The 15680-nt window shown below is 45.2% G+C and overlaps 2 protein-coding genes across 3 annotated transcripts; both read left to right on the top strand.

Moving 5' to 3' along the window:
- Positions 1-1729: 1729 nt before the first annotated feature.
- GEMIN6 (gem nuclear organelle associated protein 6) lies at positions 1730-7656 on the top strand. Its single transcript, XM_030447381.1, has 3 exons — positions 1730-1831; positions 2567-2712; positions 6381-7656. Exons 2-3 carry the CDS (start codon positions 2585-2587, stop codon positions 6754-6756), a joined length of 504 nt encoding a protein of 167 aa, XP_030303241.1. The 5' UTR covers positions 1730-1831; positions 2567-2584; the 3' UTR covers positions 6757-7656.
- A 712-nt stretch (positions 7657-8368) lies between these two features.
- On the top strand, positions 8369-15480 carry LOC103538611 (serine/arginine-rich splicing factor 7). Of its 2 annotated transcripts, XM_030446800.1 has the most exons (9): positions 8369-8503; positions 8921-9101; positions 9243-9419; positions 10378-10452; positions 10570-10671; positions 11148-11201; positions 13578-13622; positions 14301-14336; positions 15173-15480. In XM_030446800.1, the coding sequence occupies exons 1-9, from the start codon at positions 8482-8484 to the stop codon at positions 15195-15197; spliced, it is 717 nt and encodes a 238-aa protein (XP_030302660.1). In that variant the 5' UTR covers positions 8369-8481; the 3' UTR covers positions 15198-15480. The 2 variants fall into 2 exon arrangements, with proteins under 2 accessions (XP_030302660.1, XP_030302661.1); XM_030446801.1 differs by lacking the exon at positions 13578-13622.
- The last annotated feature ends 200 nt before the right edge of the window (positions 15481-15680 follow it).

The following is a 15680-nucleotide window of genomic DNA, read 5'->3' as shown; positions in this document are numbered from 1 at the left end:
TCCTCCTCCCCCAGGCGCCGTGGAGCTGCGGCGGGAGGCGGGGCGCATGCGCGCGGGGCGCTAGCGCGCGCCGCGGCACAGAGCGGGCGGCCGGACCCGCGTTGCCATGGCGACGGTGGGGCGCGGCCGATAGCGCCCGAGGGGGAATGAGGGCCGGGGAGGGGCTGGGGGAGTGTAGGCGGGTAGAGGCAGGCCCTGAAGTGCGGGCGATGTTGGGTGGGATCCCCGCGCCCACCGCGGCCTCGGAGGTGGCTCAGTAACTGCCGGGCTGCTGGGGAGAGCTTCCGGCAGCGGGGGGGCTCCGTGCGGGGCTGAATCGGACGGTAGCGGGAAGCCGCCCCTGGGGGGAAGAGCAGCAATGCGTGAGGAGCAGCGTTTCCCCTGGGAAGTGCTGCAGCAGCAGCAGCAGCAGAGCTGTTGGCTCCAGAAAGGCGGTTGGTTTTTATCTTAAATTGTGTATTTTCGACTTGATCTGCCCCCAGGAGCTTCTACTAGGTACGGTTACTTGTAGTCGGAGAGGTGCAACTCTTCATGACCGTGATTAAGGTTACATTTACGCTAGGTGAGGTGTAGTAAACTGTCCATGAAAGCGACCTGAATGTGCAAGATACGGCTTTCACGTGAAGAGTGAAAAAATAGTGACTTCGTGGTTCAGAGCAACCAACTGTGCTAGCAGCGATGGGGGAAGAAAGTAGGGACTGAGACTAGCAGGAATTAAGATATTTGGAGTATCTTGGTAAAAGGGAACTTTGAACAAAACGTCCTCCAGTCTGTGATCTAGATGGGGTCTCGTTAGGAAGATATACAGAGTGTAAACGTCTGAAATGTGTTACGCATATAAATATATAAAGCCAAAGAACATTTAATCTTTCCACCGCTTTTCTGTCACAGCAAAGCTAAGACTTCCCACTGTGTTGCTTGCTGTTACGGTGAATAAAATAATAAGATTTCCTAGTGCCTGCCTTCTAGTGAACAAACTATAGCTGGAAGAGAACAGTAGCTGAATAAAATACACACTATTCGTAGATAAGCCCTACAGTTGAAACTTCATTTAAAAAAAAAAAAAAGAAAAAAGAAAAAAGAGGGAATTATCTTTCTAAGCCTGCAAAACGAGACAGTCTTATTTTATACGTTACTTTTTTTCTGTTACGCTCACAAAATTATCACATGCTTGCTTTCACTTAAATTACTGGAATGATGGCAGCTTGTATCCATAAGAAGCTTTTCATTAGTAGCGTTCAAACAGAGGAGCTTCCGGAGGGGGGGGGGGAGGAAATGAAGTTTCTCGTCTTTACAGTTGCGCAGGAAAGCTTGTTAAGACAGTACAAAACGAGGGAGCAAAAATCGCATGTGTAGAAGGTACACACGGCGTGCATTTACACGTATGTTTGCACACAGGTTGCTTGATGAGACCTGAGCCGTGATTTTGAGTCCTGTAGTTTGCATCTCACAGCACTACCGGCAGCGTCGGCAAAACCAACATCATTTAAGCGCGGCAGAAGGCGGAACCCCGGCTGGGTTTAAGTGCTACACGCCCCCACCTCCTTGTTTAGCAAGCTGGCCTCGTGTATAAACCTGTATATAATTTATACGCACACGCATATTTATGAAATAACTCCAGGTCTGAGTATTTCCCTGCATCAGAAGCCTTAAATTTCAAAAACAAACAAACCGAATTTAAAAAAAAAAAAACTAAGCTGCGGCGGGGAAGGTAGTTGGGTTGCAGCAGGAAGCGGAGGTCCAGGCGCGGAGCACAGGGGCCGGACCGGGGCCCGGCTGCCGGGCGGTCCTGGCAGGGCGAGGAACCGAGGGGCCGGCAGCCACCGAGAGGGTGAGCAGGGATGCGGTTGTAGGGCCGGGAAGACCCGGGGTGCTCCCCTCTTTTGCCCGCATTCCTCAGCGCGGTGGGGAGGGAGGGTGTCGGGTCGGGCAGCTCTCCCGGCCGGCTCCAGCTCGCTGCCTGCCGTGCCCGTCCCGCCGCCGGCTGCTGCAGCGGGGAGCAGGCGCGCTTGGAGGCGGATGGCAGGGCCAGGGAGCCTGAAGAGCTTACTCCGACACTTTGTCCTTTCGTGGGGGAGTAGTGGGATGGAGACGAATGGTCTCAGCACTGCGGTGGCTTTGCTGTCCTTTGCTGCTAGTGCGGTTGATGCGGAGGAACAGAGCAGAACAGCGCTGGCTGCTTGCCCTGCTGTAGGGCATGAGGAGAGAGACGGCATGCGGGGGGGGGGTAGTGCTCATCTGCGGGCTGTGGAAAGGCATGGAGACAAAGGATGTGCACAGAGCAGAAGTGGGCAACTTTTGCCCTCGAGGAACAGGATTCTTGGAGGTTTTGTAAGAGGACAGAGCAATAAATGGAATATGCAGCAGCAAAGTTACATTAGCAAAACACTGACTTTCGAGGCTTCACTCAGAACCATCAAAAACAAGTGAACAGGGTGGAATATTAAAAAAATAATAAATTGTGCTTTAGACATAGAGGATCTAGATGGAGGCAAACTCAGTTCTGACATGAAGAACAAAGCAAGAGGACTCATTGCTTCTGCGAATTGCTCTGGCTGTTTTCTAGGTTCTGAATGTAGGAAATATGAATGACTGGCAGAGCAAAAGCCCTCTAGAATGGAAAATGTATGTGAACAAAATGGTGAAGGTTGTTGCGGTTGAGAAACATGAGTATGAAGGATGGGTTTTAACAGTGGATCCAATTTCTGCCAGGTGAGTACCAAAGCTTTTGTTTCTGGAAAGCTTGTTAGCAAGTTTTTTTGAGAAAAGAAAAAATCCCAAGACTGAAGCAAATTTATTTGGAGCAAAAGCTGCAGGTATGTGTCCATTTTCTTTAATTGGCAGGGCCTAATACTGTTTTCATATTGTAGTTGGCAAGGCCAGTTCACCTAAATGCACTTTAATCTCAGAGGACTGAGAAGTGTGGGGTATAGATAATATTGGGATTCTTGTTCATCCTGTATTGTGGACCTGAGTTCAGTACTTCAAATGATACTCACATGTTTAGGACTAATTTCAGCAATATGCCAAGCCTTGCTTTACAAAGAGAACAGGAATGCAGGAAGGTTTTTAATGCTTTAGGTGTTAAAGCCCACAGCTTGGACAGGAGCACCCTGTGCTGGGTTAAGAACTGGCTGGAGGGCCGGGCCCAGAGAGTGGTGCTGAACGGGGCTGCATCCAGTTGGTAGCCGGTCACCAGTGGTGTCCCCCAGGGATCAGTGTTGGGCCCAGTTCTGTTCAGTATCTTCACTGATGATTTAGATGAAGGGATTGAGTCCACTATCAGCAAATTCACAGACGACACTAAGCTGGGGGGGAGTGTGGATCAGCTGGAAGGCAGGAGGGCTCTGCAGAGGGACCTGGACAGACTGGAGAGTTGGGCTGATTCCAACGGGATGAGGTTCAACATGGCCAAGTGCCGGGTCCTGCACTTTGGCCACAACAACCCCATTGGGAGCTCCAGGCTGGGGACAGAGTGGCTGAGAGCAGCCAGGCAGAAAGGGACCTGGGAGTCTGGATCGACAGGAAGCTGAACATGAGCCAGCAGTGTGCCCAGGTGGCCAAGAAGGCCAATGGCATCCTGACCTGTATCAGGAACAGCATGGCCAGCAGGTCCAAGGAAGTGATTCTGCCCCTGTACTCAGCCCTAGTGAGGCCACACCTCGAGTACTGTGTCCAGTTCTGGGCCCCTCACTTTAGGAAAGATATCGAGGTCCTGGAGCAGATCCAAAGGAGGGCAACCAGGCTGGTGAAGGGACTCGAGCACAGACCCTATGAGGAGAGGCTGAGGGAGCTGGGGCTGTTCAGCCTGAAGAAGAGGTGGCTCAGGGGAGACCTCATCGCTCTCTACAACTCCCTGAAAGGAGGGTGTAGCCAGGTGGGGGTTGGTCTCTTTTCCCAGACGACTTTCAACAAGACAAGAGGGCATGGTCTTAAGTTGTGCCAGGGGAAGTTTAGGTTAGATAATAGAAAGAATTTCTTTATGGAGAGAGTGATCAGACATTGGAATGGGCTGCCCAGGGAAGTAGTGGATTCTCCATCCCTGGAGATATTTAAAAAGAGACTGGATGTGGCACTCAGTGCCATGGTCTAGCAACTGCAACGGTGGTTCAAGGGTTGGACTCGATGATCTCTGAGGTCCCTTCCAACCCAGCCAATTCTATGATTCTATGAAAATCCTTATCCTTTGTCCAGAGTTCTCACATCAATGCCCTCTTTTCTTCTCCAGACCAGCAGCTGTGATGGTGTAGTGGCTGCTTTGGAGAAGAAGCAGGGAAGATCAACAAGGGTGTTGGACAGAAAGTGGTACCACAGGTCTCTAATAGCTATACTGACTAACTTGAAAACAGGGTTTGAAAGGGAAAACTCACCATGGAATAAGCACAAATTTGGCTCCTTGCTGCTGGAGCTTATTTGTACTTTTTTGACTGTGAGCTTGTATCACATGAGCACAGATAGAGGCTAGAAACTACAACATCCAGCTTCTGGTATGTTTCAGAAGATTTGGTTATTGCTTCAACTCTGGAGTAAATCTGAAATTATCATCTTTTTGTGGAGTTGCTTATCATTTTGGTACAAAAGGTGGCCACAGCTGTGAGTGATTTTGGTGATGGCTCAAATCAAGGTACATTGCATTGCATATTTCTCAGAAAGTCATTACTTCCACTTACGGTAGCAACAGTAGATTAGCAAGGTGGTGGCATGAAATTCTGGAATCTTCCCACAAGACAAAGAAAATGGTTTCTGATACTCTCCATTGATACATGTGAATGAGATCCTAGAAATATAACAAGCTATATTTTATGACTTCTGGGATGTAAGTGCAATTGGGAAAAGACCAGACTTTTACAACATGAGCCTGAAATTGCAGTGATGTGTTCTGGTTGTGTTACTCAAGCTGTAGTTTTCAGTTAAACTATCAACACCCTTTTAAAAAAAATAAATTTAGGAATTATCAATAATATTAAAAGGTTCTGATATTGTTAGCTGCCCTCATTGCTTTCAGCATTCAAAGTGCAGAATGTGTCAAGGTGTCATTGGTTTTGGCTGCTGGAAGACTTAAGGTTCTTTAGCAAGGCTGGGAATGCTGCACACAAAATACTTAGATTCCCAGGCCTGCTTTTAATGTACATATTCTCTTTTTAAAGTAATGTTCTGTCTGATACAATCTAGAATAGTTTCAAACTCAAGGTCACAAGTTACTCACAAAGCCCCATACTTTCAGTATTTTAAGGATATAGCAGCATGAAATTTTTCCAAGAAAAATGCTGGTGCTTGATACTGCCTAAACATATCACAGAATCATAGAATGGTTTTGGTTGGAAGAGATCTTAAAGATCATTTACTTCCAACCACCTGGCCATGGGCAGAGACACTTGTGGCTATATTAGGTTGCTCAGAGTCCCATCTAATGTGGCCTTGAACAACACTTCCAGGGATGAGACATCCACAACTTCCCTGGGCAACCTGTGCTGCTGTCTCACCACCAGTGAAGAATTTCCTCCTAATATCTAACCTAAATCTATCCTCTTCAAGGTTAAAGCCATTACACCTTGTCCTGTCACTCCATGTCCTTGTAAAAACTCCCTCTCCAGTTTTTCTGTAGGTCCTTTCACAGACTTACTGAGGTTGGAAAAGACCTCTGAGATCATCACATCCAGCTTATGACTTAACACTACCACACTGGTGAGACCATGTCACTAAATGCCACATCCAGCCTTTCCTTACACACCTCCAGGGATGGTGACTCCACCACTTCCCTGGGCAGTCCAGTCCAATACCTGATCACCCTCTCTGTGAGGAAGTGCTTTCCCATATCCAACCTAAACCTTCCCTAGTGCAGCTTCAGTCCATGCCCTCTCATCCTGTCAATGGCTGCCTGCCTGACTGCAACCTCTCTTCAGGTAATTGTAGAGAGTGATAAGGCCCCCCCTGAGTCTCCTCCAGGCTAAACAACCCCAGCACCCTCAGCCTCTCCTCATAGGACTTTCCCCCTAGTCTTTTCACAGCCTTGTTGCTCTCCTCAGGACCTATTCAGCACCTCAATAGCCTTCTTGAAGTGGGGAGCACAGAACTGGATACACAGTACTCGAGGTGAGGCCTTACCAATGCTGAATACAGGGGGAGAACTATATCCCTGGTCCTGCTGGACACGCTATTCCTGATACAAGCCAGGATGCCATTGGCCTTCTAGTGAAAGGCTGCTGTAAGGTCTCCCCAGAGCCGCCTTCTCTCCAGGATGAACAACCTCAACTCTCTCAGCCTGAGAATTAATACCTGTGTAACTGATGCCAGTGAGCATTCATCTCCAGGAGTCTTGGCCTGTGTTTCTCTGTTTTGAGTTAAGTATAGTGGCTCATATATCCTTCTTTCCTTGGCAGTATCATCCTCGCAACATACTTGGAGAATGAAAAAGTGTCCATATCAGTTGTGTTGGGCCCTGCTGTCCAGAAGGTCGAAATACTAAAAGAAGGGGATGATGAAATGAAGCAACGTCTTTCCTCCATATTTGCACCTGAGGAAAGCAAAGCCTACAGCCCTGAGGAACTTGAAGAGAAGAAGAACTGCTTAAAGACTTGGCTAGAAACAAACCACATCCCTGTAACAGAGCAGGGTGAATCAGGGAGAACACTGTGTGTGGCGGGGGTATTAACTATTGACCCACCATACGGCCCAGAAGAGTGCAGCAGCTCCAATGAGATTATTCTGTCACGGGTTCAAGGGTTGATACAGGGTTATCTTGAGAAACAACAGTGATGTCTGCTGTTCAGAGCATTTTCTGTAGAATGGGTCTACCTGCCTGATTTTATGAACTGTTCTGCATACCAGTATTCACTATTTACAAAAATACTGGGTTTAAGTACTTTTAAATGATTTTTGTATGTCAAGAAAGGGATCAAACAAGCAGTGTAGACTAAAAGCACAAAGCATTTTCCATACACTGTTTTTTTATAAAAAGTAAGCCATTGGATAAGGTTGATTTATTAAACTGACACTTGTTTACTGTGTCAGTGTCAAGCTTATATATCAGTTTAATAAGTATTTTTTGTCATGGTATTGTGAAAGATGGTAAGTGATTAATTTAAAATTTAGAGTTCCTGTTCTGATTTAAATTTTTCCTCTGCCTTTAAAATCAGTTCATTATCTAGTGATATAGGCATGTTTATTTGAACTGCTTATTAGAATTTATTTTTTCAGAAAGAGAACTGTGACACTTGGATTTCCCAAACCAGATGAACCTCACAACTTTGCTCCTGTTGTAGAACATGAATTGTAATGTGAGCTCAAATTTGTAAAATTATTATAGATTTAGAAGGCAAATATCAGGTTCTAAAAACATTTGCTATCTATATTTGTTATTTTAAAGCAGCAGTGACTGGAAATAACTTTTTTTCCTTAGAAAGAGAATTCCTTTTAGTTCAATAAGTTTGTGGTTCCCAATGCTTTGTTTCTATTTTACGGCAACATGGAACAATGTAAAAATTGTTACATGATTACTGAGATGATTATTCCATTCAGGAGACTTTAGAGCCCTCATTTATCTCTTAGTGTATGTATTTGTTGTCTTTTTAGGAAGCAGCAGCAGCAATATATCCTCACATGCATTTGAAAAGTCTAACTGTTCTTAATAAAAGGCCCTCCTCATTGTTGCTAGGATTTATTTAAAATTACTTTGGATTTGTCAGGTTCATGCTGATTTTTTTAAAAAGCCTCTACTGCTTGTATGATCCTATGTGTACCTCCCTAAAAAAGCCTGGTAGCTGCCTGTGTAGATGAAGGGATCGACCTGTGCCTGGACTCCAGTCTACTTGAGATGTATTTGGTTGGTAAGAGCTAGTGTCAGGTCAAGCAGCCCTCAAAATGTTTTAAGAACAGTTTGTAAATGTCTCCTTCAAAGGAAGGTGACACTTCCTACCTCCTTGCTGGGTTAAGGAGTTTGGGAGGCTGGTCTGCCAACTTGACCCCGGTCTCAGAAGGGCCAGAAGCCGAGTTATTGGTCTGGCATGAAGGACTGTAACTACACCACCTCCTCTGCTCCCTCCACCGTGCCCTCCTCACGCCCAGGCCCGCTACGGTGGGAGCTCTGGCATGGCGTGAGCAGGGATTGTCCGTGCCCATGAGCAGTCTCACTGACGGCCACCATAGACACAAGGCCTGTACAGCAAGAGTGAAAAACCTCCCGGTCGGAAACCACCCGGGAAAGGCGCACACCCGCGGGCATCCAGGGAAGGGGCGGGCGCTCCTCCCACCCGCGCCATCACATCGGCCCCGCACCTCAACGCGCGGGCGCACCCTCTTTGACCCTGTTCTCGCGAGACTTCCGAGGAGTGAGGTTTCACCGCCCCGCGTTGCTTAGCGACCAGAGCCCGGCCCTCCGTTCGGCGGTCGGGGCGGGGCGCGCAGTCGCAGCAGCCGCGCTTTCTCATATATGTATATATATCTGCAAGGGTTGCGCGGGGGGCTCGGCCTGAATTCGGGAAGATGTCGCGCTATGGGCGTTACGGTAGGGGGAATGAGGAGCTGGAGGCACTCTGGAACGATCGGCGGTTGCCTGGGGGTAGGGGTGGTTGTGCCGCGCTGAGGATGGAAGAAGGCCGTTGCTTCAGGCGGACGGTTCTAAGAGAAGATGGCGTCGAGAAGGGAGGTGCTGGGGGCTAGGCGCCGTTATGGGGGCTTTTGAGGCTGATGAGGCCATGGCCGTGGGTCCGGCAAACACTGAGGGGGCTCGGGGGAGCGGGAGCGCCGCATCGGCGGGAGCTCCCTAAAATGGAGGCGGTGTGAAAGATGGCGGCGCCTGCGGGGGGGACGGGGGAGGGGCGGTTTCGCCGCGCGCGCGGCCTCGTGTCTCGCGCAGCGGCTGCGCGTGGGGGCCGCTGTGCGGGACTGGGCGCTGGCCCTGAGACCATGTCCCTCCCGGCAGAGACCAAGGTGTACGTGGGGAACCTGGGCACGGGCGCGGGCAAAGGCGAGCTGGAGAGAGCCTTCAGCTACTACGGGCCCCTGAGAACCGTGTGGATCGCCAGGAACCCGCCGGGGTTTGCTTTCGTGGAATTCGAAGACCCGAGGGATGCTGAAGATGCTGTGCTCGGCCTCGATGGAAAGTATGTCCCTGCCTGAATCCTTTTTGACTGTGCTGGCAGAGGTTCCTGAGCTCCTCATATTTACCAATCATTGCTAACTGTTCTGTGTGTAAAGGAGCACAGAAAAGTATTCAAGTGATTAATATGTATGATATCTTGCAGGATAATATGTGGCTCCAGGGTCAGAGTGGAAGTTTCAACAGGGATGCCCCGCCGCTCCCGTTACGACAGGCCTCCTGCACGACGCCCCTTTGACCCTAATGACAGATGCTATGAGTGTGGTGAGAAAGGCCACTATGCTTACGATTGTCACCGCTATAGTCGCCGAAGAAGGAGCAGGTACGTGTGGGGCCAGAGTGGATGTGTTGCTTCACCAATTCACTTTTGTGTAGCTCTTGTTAGCAAAGAACAGACTATTACACCAGTTTAATTCTAATGTTGTAAGTCAACAGGTGTATTTCACAATTTTTTTTTCTGCTAATACATATAAAATGTTAATATCTTAATAATCAACCTGGTCAAAACCTTTCAGGTTTCTTCGTTTGAGTCAGTCGCCTTGATTCAGAATGTCACGAGCCTTAAGATTTCATGCTGAGGCGCCTTGCAAATCCGACACTTAAGATCCTCCTAGACCTTGAGGTGATCAGCATAAGAGGCCAGATCCCCTCGAGCCATCTACACGTAGCTTCACCTTATTCTTTAAGGGCAGAAAATTTGAGACGGTGATCGCCGTAACAGTAAATTTGGCTTTCAATTGGGGCCCCCCTCCGGTTTAGAAAGAGGAACACCAGATTGACCACATTCCCACCTAGAAAAATCTTCTTGCGTCAATCAAGCCTCACCCTGGCTCATTGGGCTGTCAGTTTGATCGTCGTTAGATTGAAGAGAACACCTAGATGCAGCGATCGGCTATAGATACTTCTAGATCGTCTAGATCTGCTAGACCTTGGGCCAAAGAGGGTCGACCTGCAAACTTGCAAGGTTTATTTTAAATACGCATTACAGTGTTTTCTATTCTAATGTAATTCTGCAATGTAATTCAGCTTTTAACATTTTTCTAGGTAGTAAAATGCTCAAGACAAGTAGGCCCAGAGATTTTTCCAATTGACAGATGCTATTGGTGTGATTTTGTTGTTTCGGTTTGGGTTTTTTTGTTGATTTTTTTTGTTTGTTTTTTGTTTTTTTTTTCTCGTTTATTTTTTAGTTTTCTGAAATGAGTTTTGACTTCAGCAGGGCCTCATGTGCACTGATTGCTGCAGCTGTTTCCTAATATTTGTTTTCTCTAACCTAAAACCAGGTCCCGGTCTAGATCTCGCTCAAGGTCCCGAGGAAGGAGGTACTCTCGGTCACGCAGTCGGAGTCGTGGTAGGAGGTAGGGGTTCTGGCTTTTGTTTTTTCTGTTCTTTTTCTTCTTTCTCCCTCTGTTTGCCACTTTCTTTGATTCTTGTGAAAATAACTTCTCTTAATTTCTTCCCCCTTCGTTTCGTAGGTCAAGGTCAGCTTCCTACCGCAGGTCCAGGTCAATGTCTCCTCGTAGATATAGATCATTTTCACCCCGCAGATCTCGGTCTGGTTCTTTAAGGAGGTCAAGGTATGTGGTTTTTTTAGTCCACAACATTGTTGTAGACAATGTAACTGTTGCAGTTAACATTAAGTTTATATTGTGCAGTTCATGTATTTGCAGATACCTCCATGGAGTTGAGAGCTGATATAAATGCTCTTAGAAGCTAAAATAACTTTGGTATAATTTTGAAACTGCAACTCTAACAGTTATAGCCTTGGTAAGGTAGGAAGCCTTATATAAAGTGTGAAGTTACAGCCTTGTTATGGCTTTCTGCTTCAAGAATACAAGGAGTAGTTATGCTTATTTGACCAGGAATGTGGGATTCCTTATGTGGGTGGTAGTGTTGGCCAAATATACTGTAGCTTTCTATTAAGAAAAGGTGTTTCTGTAAATCTAATAGTTGCTACGAAATTCTCTGAGGTCAGTATCATAACAGTCAAAGAACACTATCTCAGCTGTATGAATCCCTTAATAGTAGCTCAACTTTCACTGCATTTCTCCAGATCTAGGTCCAGATCACGTTCAAGGTCCCGGTCTGTTGTATGGCCTCGAAGCAGGTAAGATAGTTGTTTTAATTCAAACTAACAATAGTTTTAGAGATTTTGTTTGTGTCTATTTTGGTTTGTTTTTTTCCCAAAAATAATTTTTTTTTCTGTGTGACTGGAAGAGATTACGAGATTGTGCAGAATAGCAGTATTCAGGCTAAAAGTTTATAATTTTTGCCTTTTGGCAGTCTAAAGTAGCTGTCAGTTTCTTGTAATACACATCAATGTGGTCTGTGACTGCTGTATGTAGTCTATGTCTATATAGCAAAAAAGGCATCTATATGATTTATGATCTGTGGAGAGACGTTTTGAAAACTAGTTCATGCCTCTGCATGTGGAAACTGCTTGAGCTTGTGTCTTGCAGAATGCTGCTTAGGTTTTTCTTCTCAAGTTCTTTTGTAAATCCCAGATGCCAGGGGAGGGGGAAAGCGCTAAGATGGTTGCACCACTGCTGACTGAACTCCTGCTTACAGCTTTTCAGCTTTGTCAGCTTCTGTTCTGAGATCAAGTTAAATTGCTGTAGTGCTAAGAACTGCATTACATGGTGTAGGACGCCTGACTTCTGAGGTTTGGAGAGCTAAATGAGTAGGACCCCGAGTCTAAACCCATGGGTAGTGTTTTGAAGGACTTCTCTTGCATGTGGCCCTGGTTTTATGGGTCTGGATGTTTTCCCTGCTGAAATGGAAACTCAGGTGAACAGTTACGAAGTGAATGCTCATGTTACTTTCCTTTATCTGATGCTTTAAGTCTTATCTGGAAAAAGAGTGAAAGGTAGGATAAAAATGTGATGGAGATAAAAGCTTTAATAAATTGGAAGAAGTCATCTTTTGTTTTGGATTAGAACAGGAGTTTAACAAAAAAATGTTTTGTTTAGGGGCTGCCTACTACTTACGGACTTGAACCTTGAGCCTTTAAGGGGACGATGATGATTATTGGTAGGGCTGTACTGAGTTATTATTCATACAGGCCTGTAATGCAGGACTAGCCAGGCTCAAATTGCATGCCACTAGAGTGGAAGAGTCTGGATACTGATGACGTTGCTTGGTGACTTCTAGTTGTGGGGCACTCATGTTCCTGCATGAAAGACTAGATACTACTACTGAAATTTTTGAGGAATACTGACTTCGCATAGGTCTTCAGATGCAGTGGTGACATGGTAGTTCCGGACTAGAATTATAGAAGTATTGTGAGAAATTTTTTTGTGTGAGCCAGTGCTGGTCTTCTGCTAATAACAGCAAAATGAAAATATGTTATCAGTGCTGCCTATGGAGCTTTTGATCTGCAGTCTTGCTTTGTTGCTGTGCCTCTTGGAAGGAGGATTTGCCAGCAGTTCTTGTAAGATGATGCTCTTGTGTGCTTCCTTTCTCCATTTTTTACCAAATGCAACAAAATACAAGTTCTGGATAGTTGTGATCAACTCCATCCTGTGTAACTGTGATGTAGTAACAAAACTACTCATCGTCACCTGTGGTAGGTGACAATGGCTTAGCTTAGTTACCAGAAAGTTTTCAAACCAGTGCCACGTAACTCTTTAACTTATGCCAACAATGTCCACATCATATATTTGGAAGTTAATGAGTGAAGTAGAGGTGAATCTTGATCACCCCTTAACAGACAGTTCTGAGGAGAAATAAAATTTTTGTACTTTTTTGGTCATCTGTTAAGCACCTTACTGTATTGAACACTGGACTTGCTGATGTTGAGTATTACCATGTGCCTGAATTCTGACATTCTAGGATGACACATTTGTTAAGTAATGGCAAATACTTTAGTTGGTAAAGTAACATGATAAATAAGGGAGGAAAGTCTCACTGTTTGAGTAAATTCTAATAAACTGGGAATAGTTTACACATTAGTAGCCAGATACCAAAGAGAAAACGCTGATTTAATTGGGGTAACTGATGGAAAAGCTGTATTATACTGGAACAAAAATTGCACTGGGAGCTTAATCTGAAGAATGCATCAGGTTTTAGCACCGTCACCTTTCCTTGTAGTTCAGTGTAGTTCAGTGCAGGCTTTTAATGTGCTGCTTCAAGATTTTCTAAGATGGCACTAGAAACTAGAAAAAACTATTCTTTGCTTTACAGAAAGGTTACTTGCAGATGAATAGAGAAAGTTTAGGAGTTGGGTACAATGTTGTGGAAGTGGCAGCTGAAGCTTTGCTGGGGAGCTTCTTGTGCTTATGCTCGTCTTCTTATAAGCGGAGTCTGGAATATAAGAGCCGAAGTATTTTCCTGAAATGTCACAGGAGAAGTCTGCAGCATCAGAGCCTTCATCTCTGGTTTGTCACGCTGTGGTCTATGAATTGCTGTTGCTGGTTTAGCTAACTTTCATTGTCTGTGCATGCCACTGGCTGCTTTGCTGAGCTTTATTTTTCTCCTGTTATAGGTCTGGGTCCCATGGTAGATCTAAATCTGGCTTACCTGCTAAAAGGTGAGCGTATAAATACAACTAGCACTCAGTTTTTTGAGTTTCTTTTTTTTTTTTGTCATTATTCAGAAATCTCTGCTTGGGCCAGTATTTCAGTTGCATGTGGAAGAAGTTATTTTTTGTGTTTTTGCTTGGGTTTGCTTGTTCGTTTTCATTTGTTTGGGTTTTTTTAGTAGCTGACTTGAAAATATTTTTCATAAATTATTTCAATGCATTTTTTATAGCTGATTTTTGTGGAAAAGTAGGAAAATCTTCTAGAAGGATTGTGGACATAGGCTTTTGCTTAATCTGTAATTATGACAAAAAGCCATTGTGACAGGATTTGGGGTGTGTATTTCCCTACCTCTGCTCTCAACTGCAGTTCTCAGTCTTCCTTACTGTCATCCACTTGATTCACTGATCCTACTTTGCAGGATTACTGTGATCGTTTTATCGTGGTTTTGAAACAGTGTTGCTCTTTTCCCAAGGGCTTCAACTTTCAGCAGTTTTCCTTTTCAACTTCAGCTTCTTGCTTAAAGTAATTTGGTATACTTGATATCAGCAGCATTGAGGGTGGTGGCTATTAATGTATTTAGCAACATCAAACTTCTTACTGTTTTTTAAATGGTCAAAAGTGGTGACTGAATGGATAGAAGTTTATCGCATTGATTGTTTTGGTTTGGTGTTTTTTTTTTTTAACAGTCGCTCAAAGTCCAGATCACCATCTCCAAAGAGAAGGTAGGAATATCTAAAACTGGAGTGTTCTGTACAGTTACATAGAACTAGTATCTGCAGTGGTTGCTACAGAAATTAATTTATGAAAGGATAAAAGCTTGACTACCTGTTTAATTTGTGAATTATGAATTATTATGTAATCCTGTTTGGAAAGATGGAAGTTTTATGGTCACTGCTGGTAGTCAAAAAGTCGTGGCAGTAACTCTAAAGTACCTCCTTAACTGCAGTTTTAAAGGGCAACAGAAATGGGGGCAAATGAGAGTAAACTATCCCAGAGTTCCTGAGTAATGTAGAATTGGGGAAAGAAGCGAGTAATGTAGGTATGGAGCAAACCTCAGTATGTGGTAGGATTGAATTCCTGCTGGTGGCTCCTCACAGCTGGCTCTCAGTTGCACAGCTTCCACGTTTTGCTGTGCACTGTGAAGAGGCAAGTTCTGTGTAACCAGAGAAGTAAATGCTGTAATTTACATAGTCTTGAGATTGTGCCTCATGGTTAGCCCTAAACTGGAGCTATGTAGGTTATGGCAGAGTAAGAATTCCTCCGCACAGGTGGAGTGCAGGCTCCAAGGTGTCTTCTGAGCAGGCTTGGTGTCTCGCCTGCCTGCTGATGTCTCTTACTCTGCCTGCTCTTTTTAAGCTTAAAGCAGTTGTTGCTTATAAAGGTGTAAAATATAACACTTACTATTTATGAACTGTATATGAAGACAGTGTGGGGAGGGGCATGATAGGTGGGAGGAAGAAGGCTTCTGCACAGAGGAAACTTGGGGGGGGGGTAGCACACAAAGTTTCTGTTGGTTTTGCTGTAGAAGTTGCTTTTAATCTTTTTCTTTCCCTTTCAGTCATTCACCATCAGGAAGCCCTTGAAGGAGTGCAAGTCCTGAAAGAATGGATTTGAATTTAAAAAGTTAAAGAAGAAAATTTATTTTGTTTACATTAGTATAAGGGATTTTGTGGTGTCTTTATAAATGCAAGGGCTCAGTCCTAGAAGGCTGTTTCTATTGACTAACAGCTGGCATGAATCTGGATTCTTTAAAGTCTTACAAGTAGACTGCAAAACTTTTCTGTTGTGTTAATGTTCTGTGATCTGGAAATACTGGGCTTTTTTTATTGGCGCATTGAAATAAACTGTGCATTTCTAACTAAGAAATATTTTGTGATAACCCAGCTGTTTCTGTTAATACTGGGGTAGCTGAAGCAGGTCAGATGTTGCTATGGTGAAAAGCAGGAGGCAGGCTGTTACAGGCCCTTGTGAATCAAATGTTCTGCAGCAGCTGGTCAGTGGCTGTCCTGCAGGACTTTGTTCTCACATGGCACCAGGCAGACTGAAGAATTACCAGTACCAGCTGT

This window comes from Calypte anna, chromosome 3 (genome assembly GCF_003957555.1).
Source record: "Calypte anna isolate BGI_N300 chromosome 3, bCalAnn1_v1.p, whole genome shotgun sequence".
Lineage (NCBI taxonomy): Eukaryota > Metazoa > Chordata > Aves > Apodiformes > Trochilidae > Calypte > Calypte anna.
Note: the sequence above shows the minus strand (reverse complement) of the source record. Positions and strands in the feature narration are given on the sequence as shown.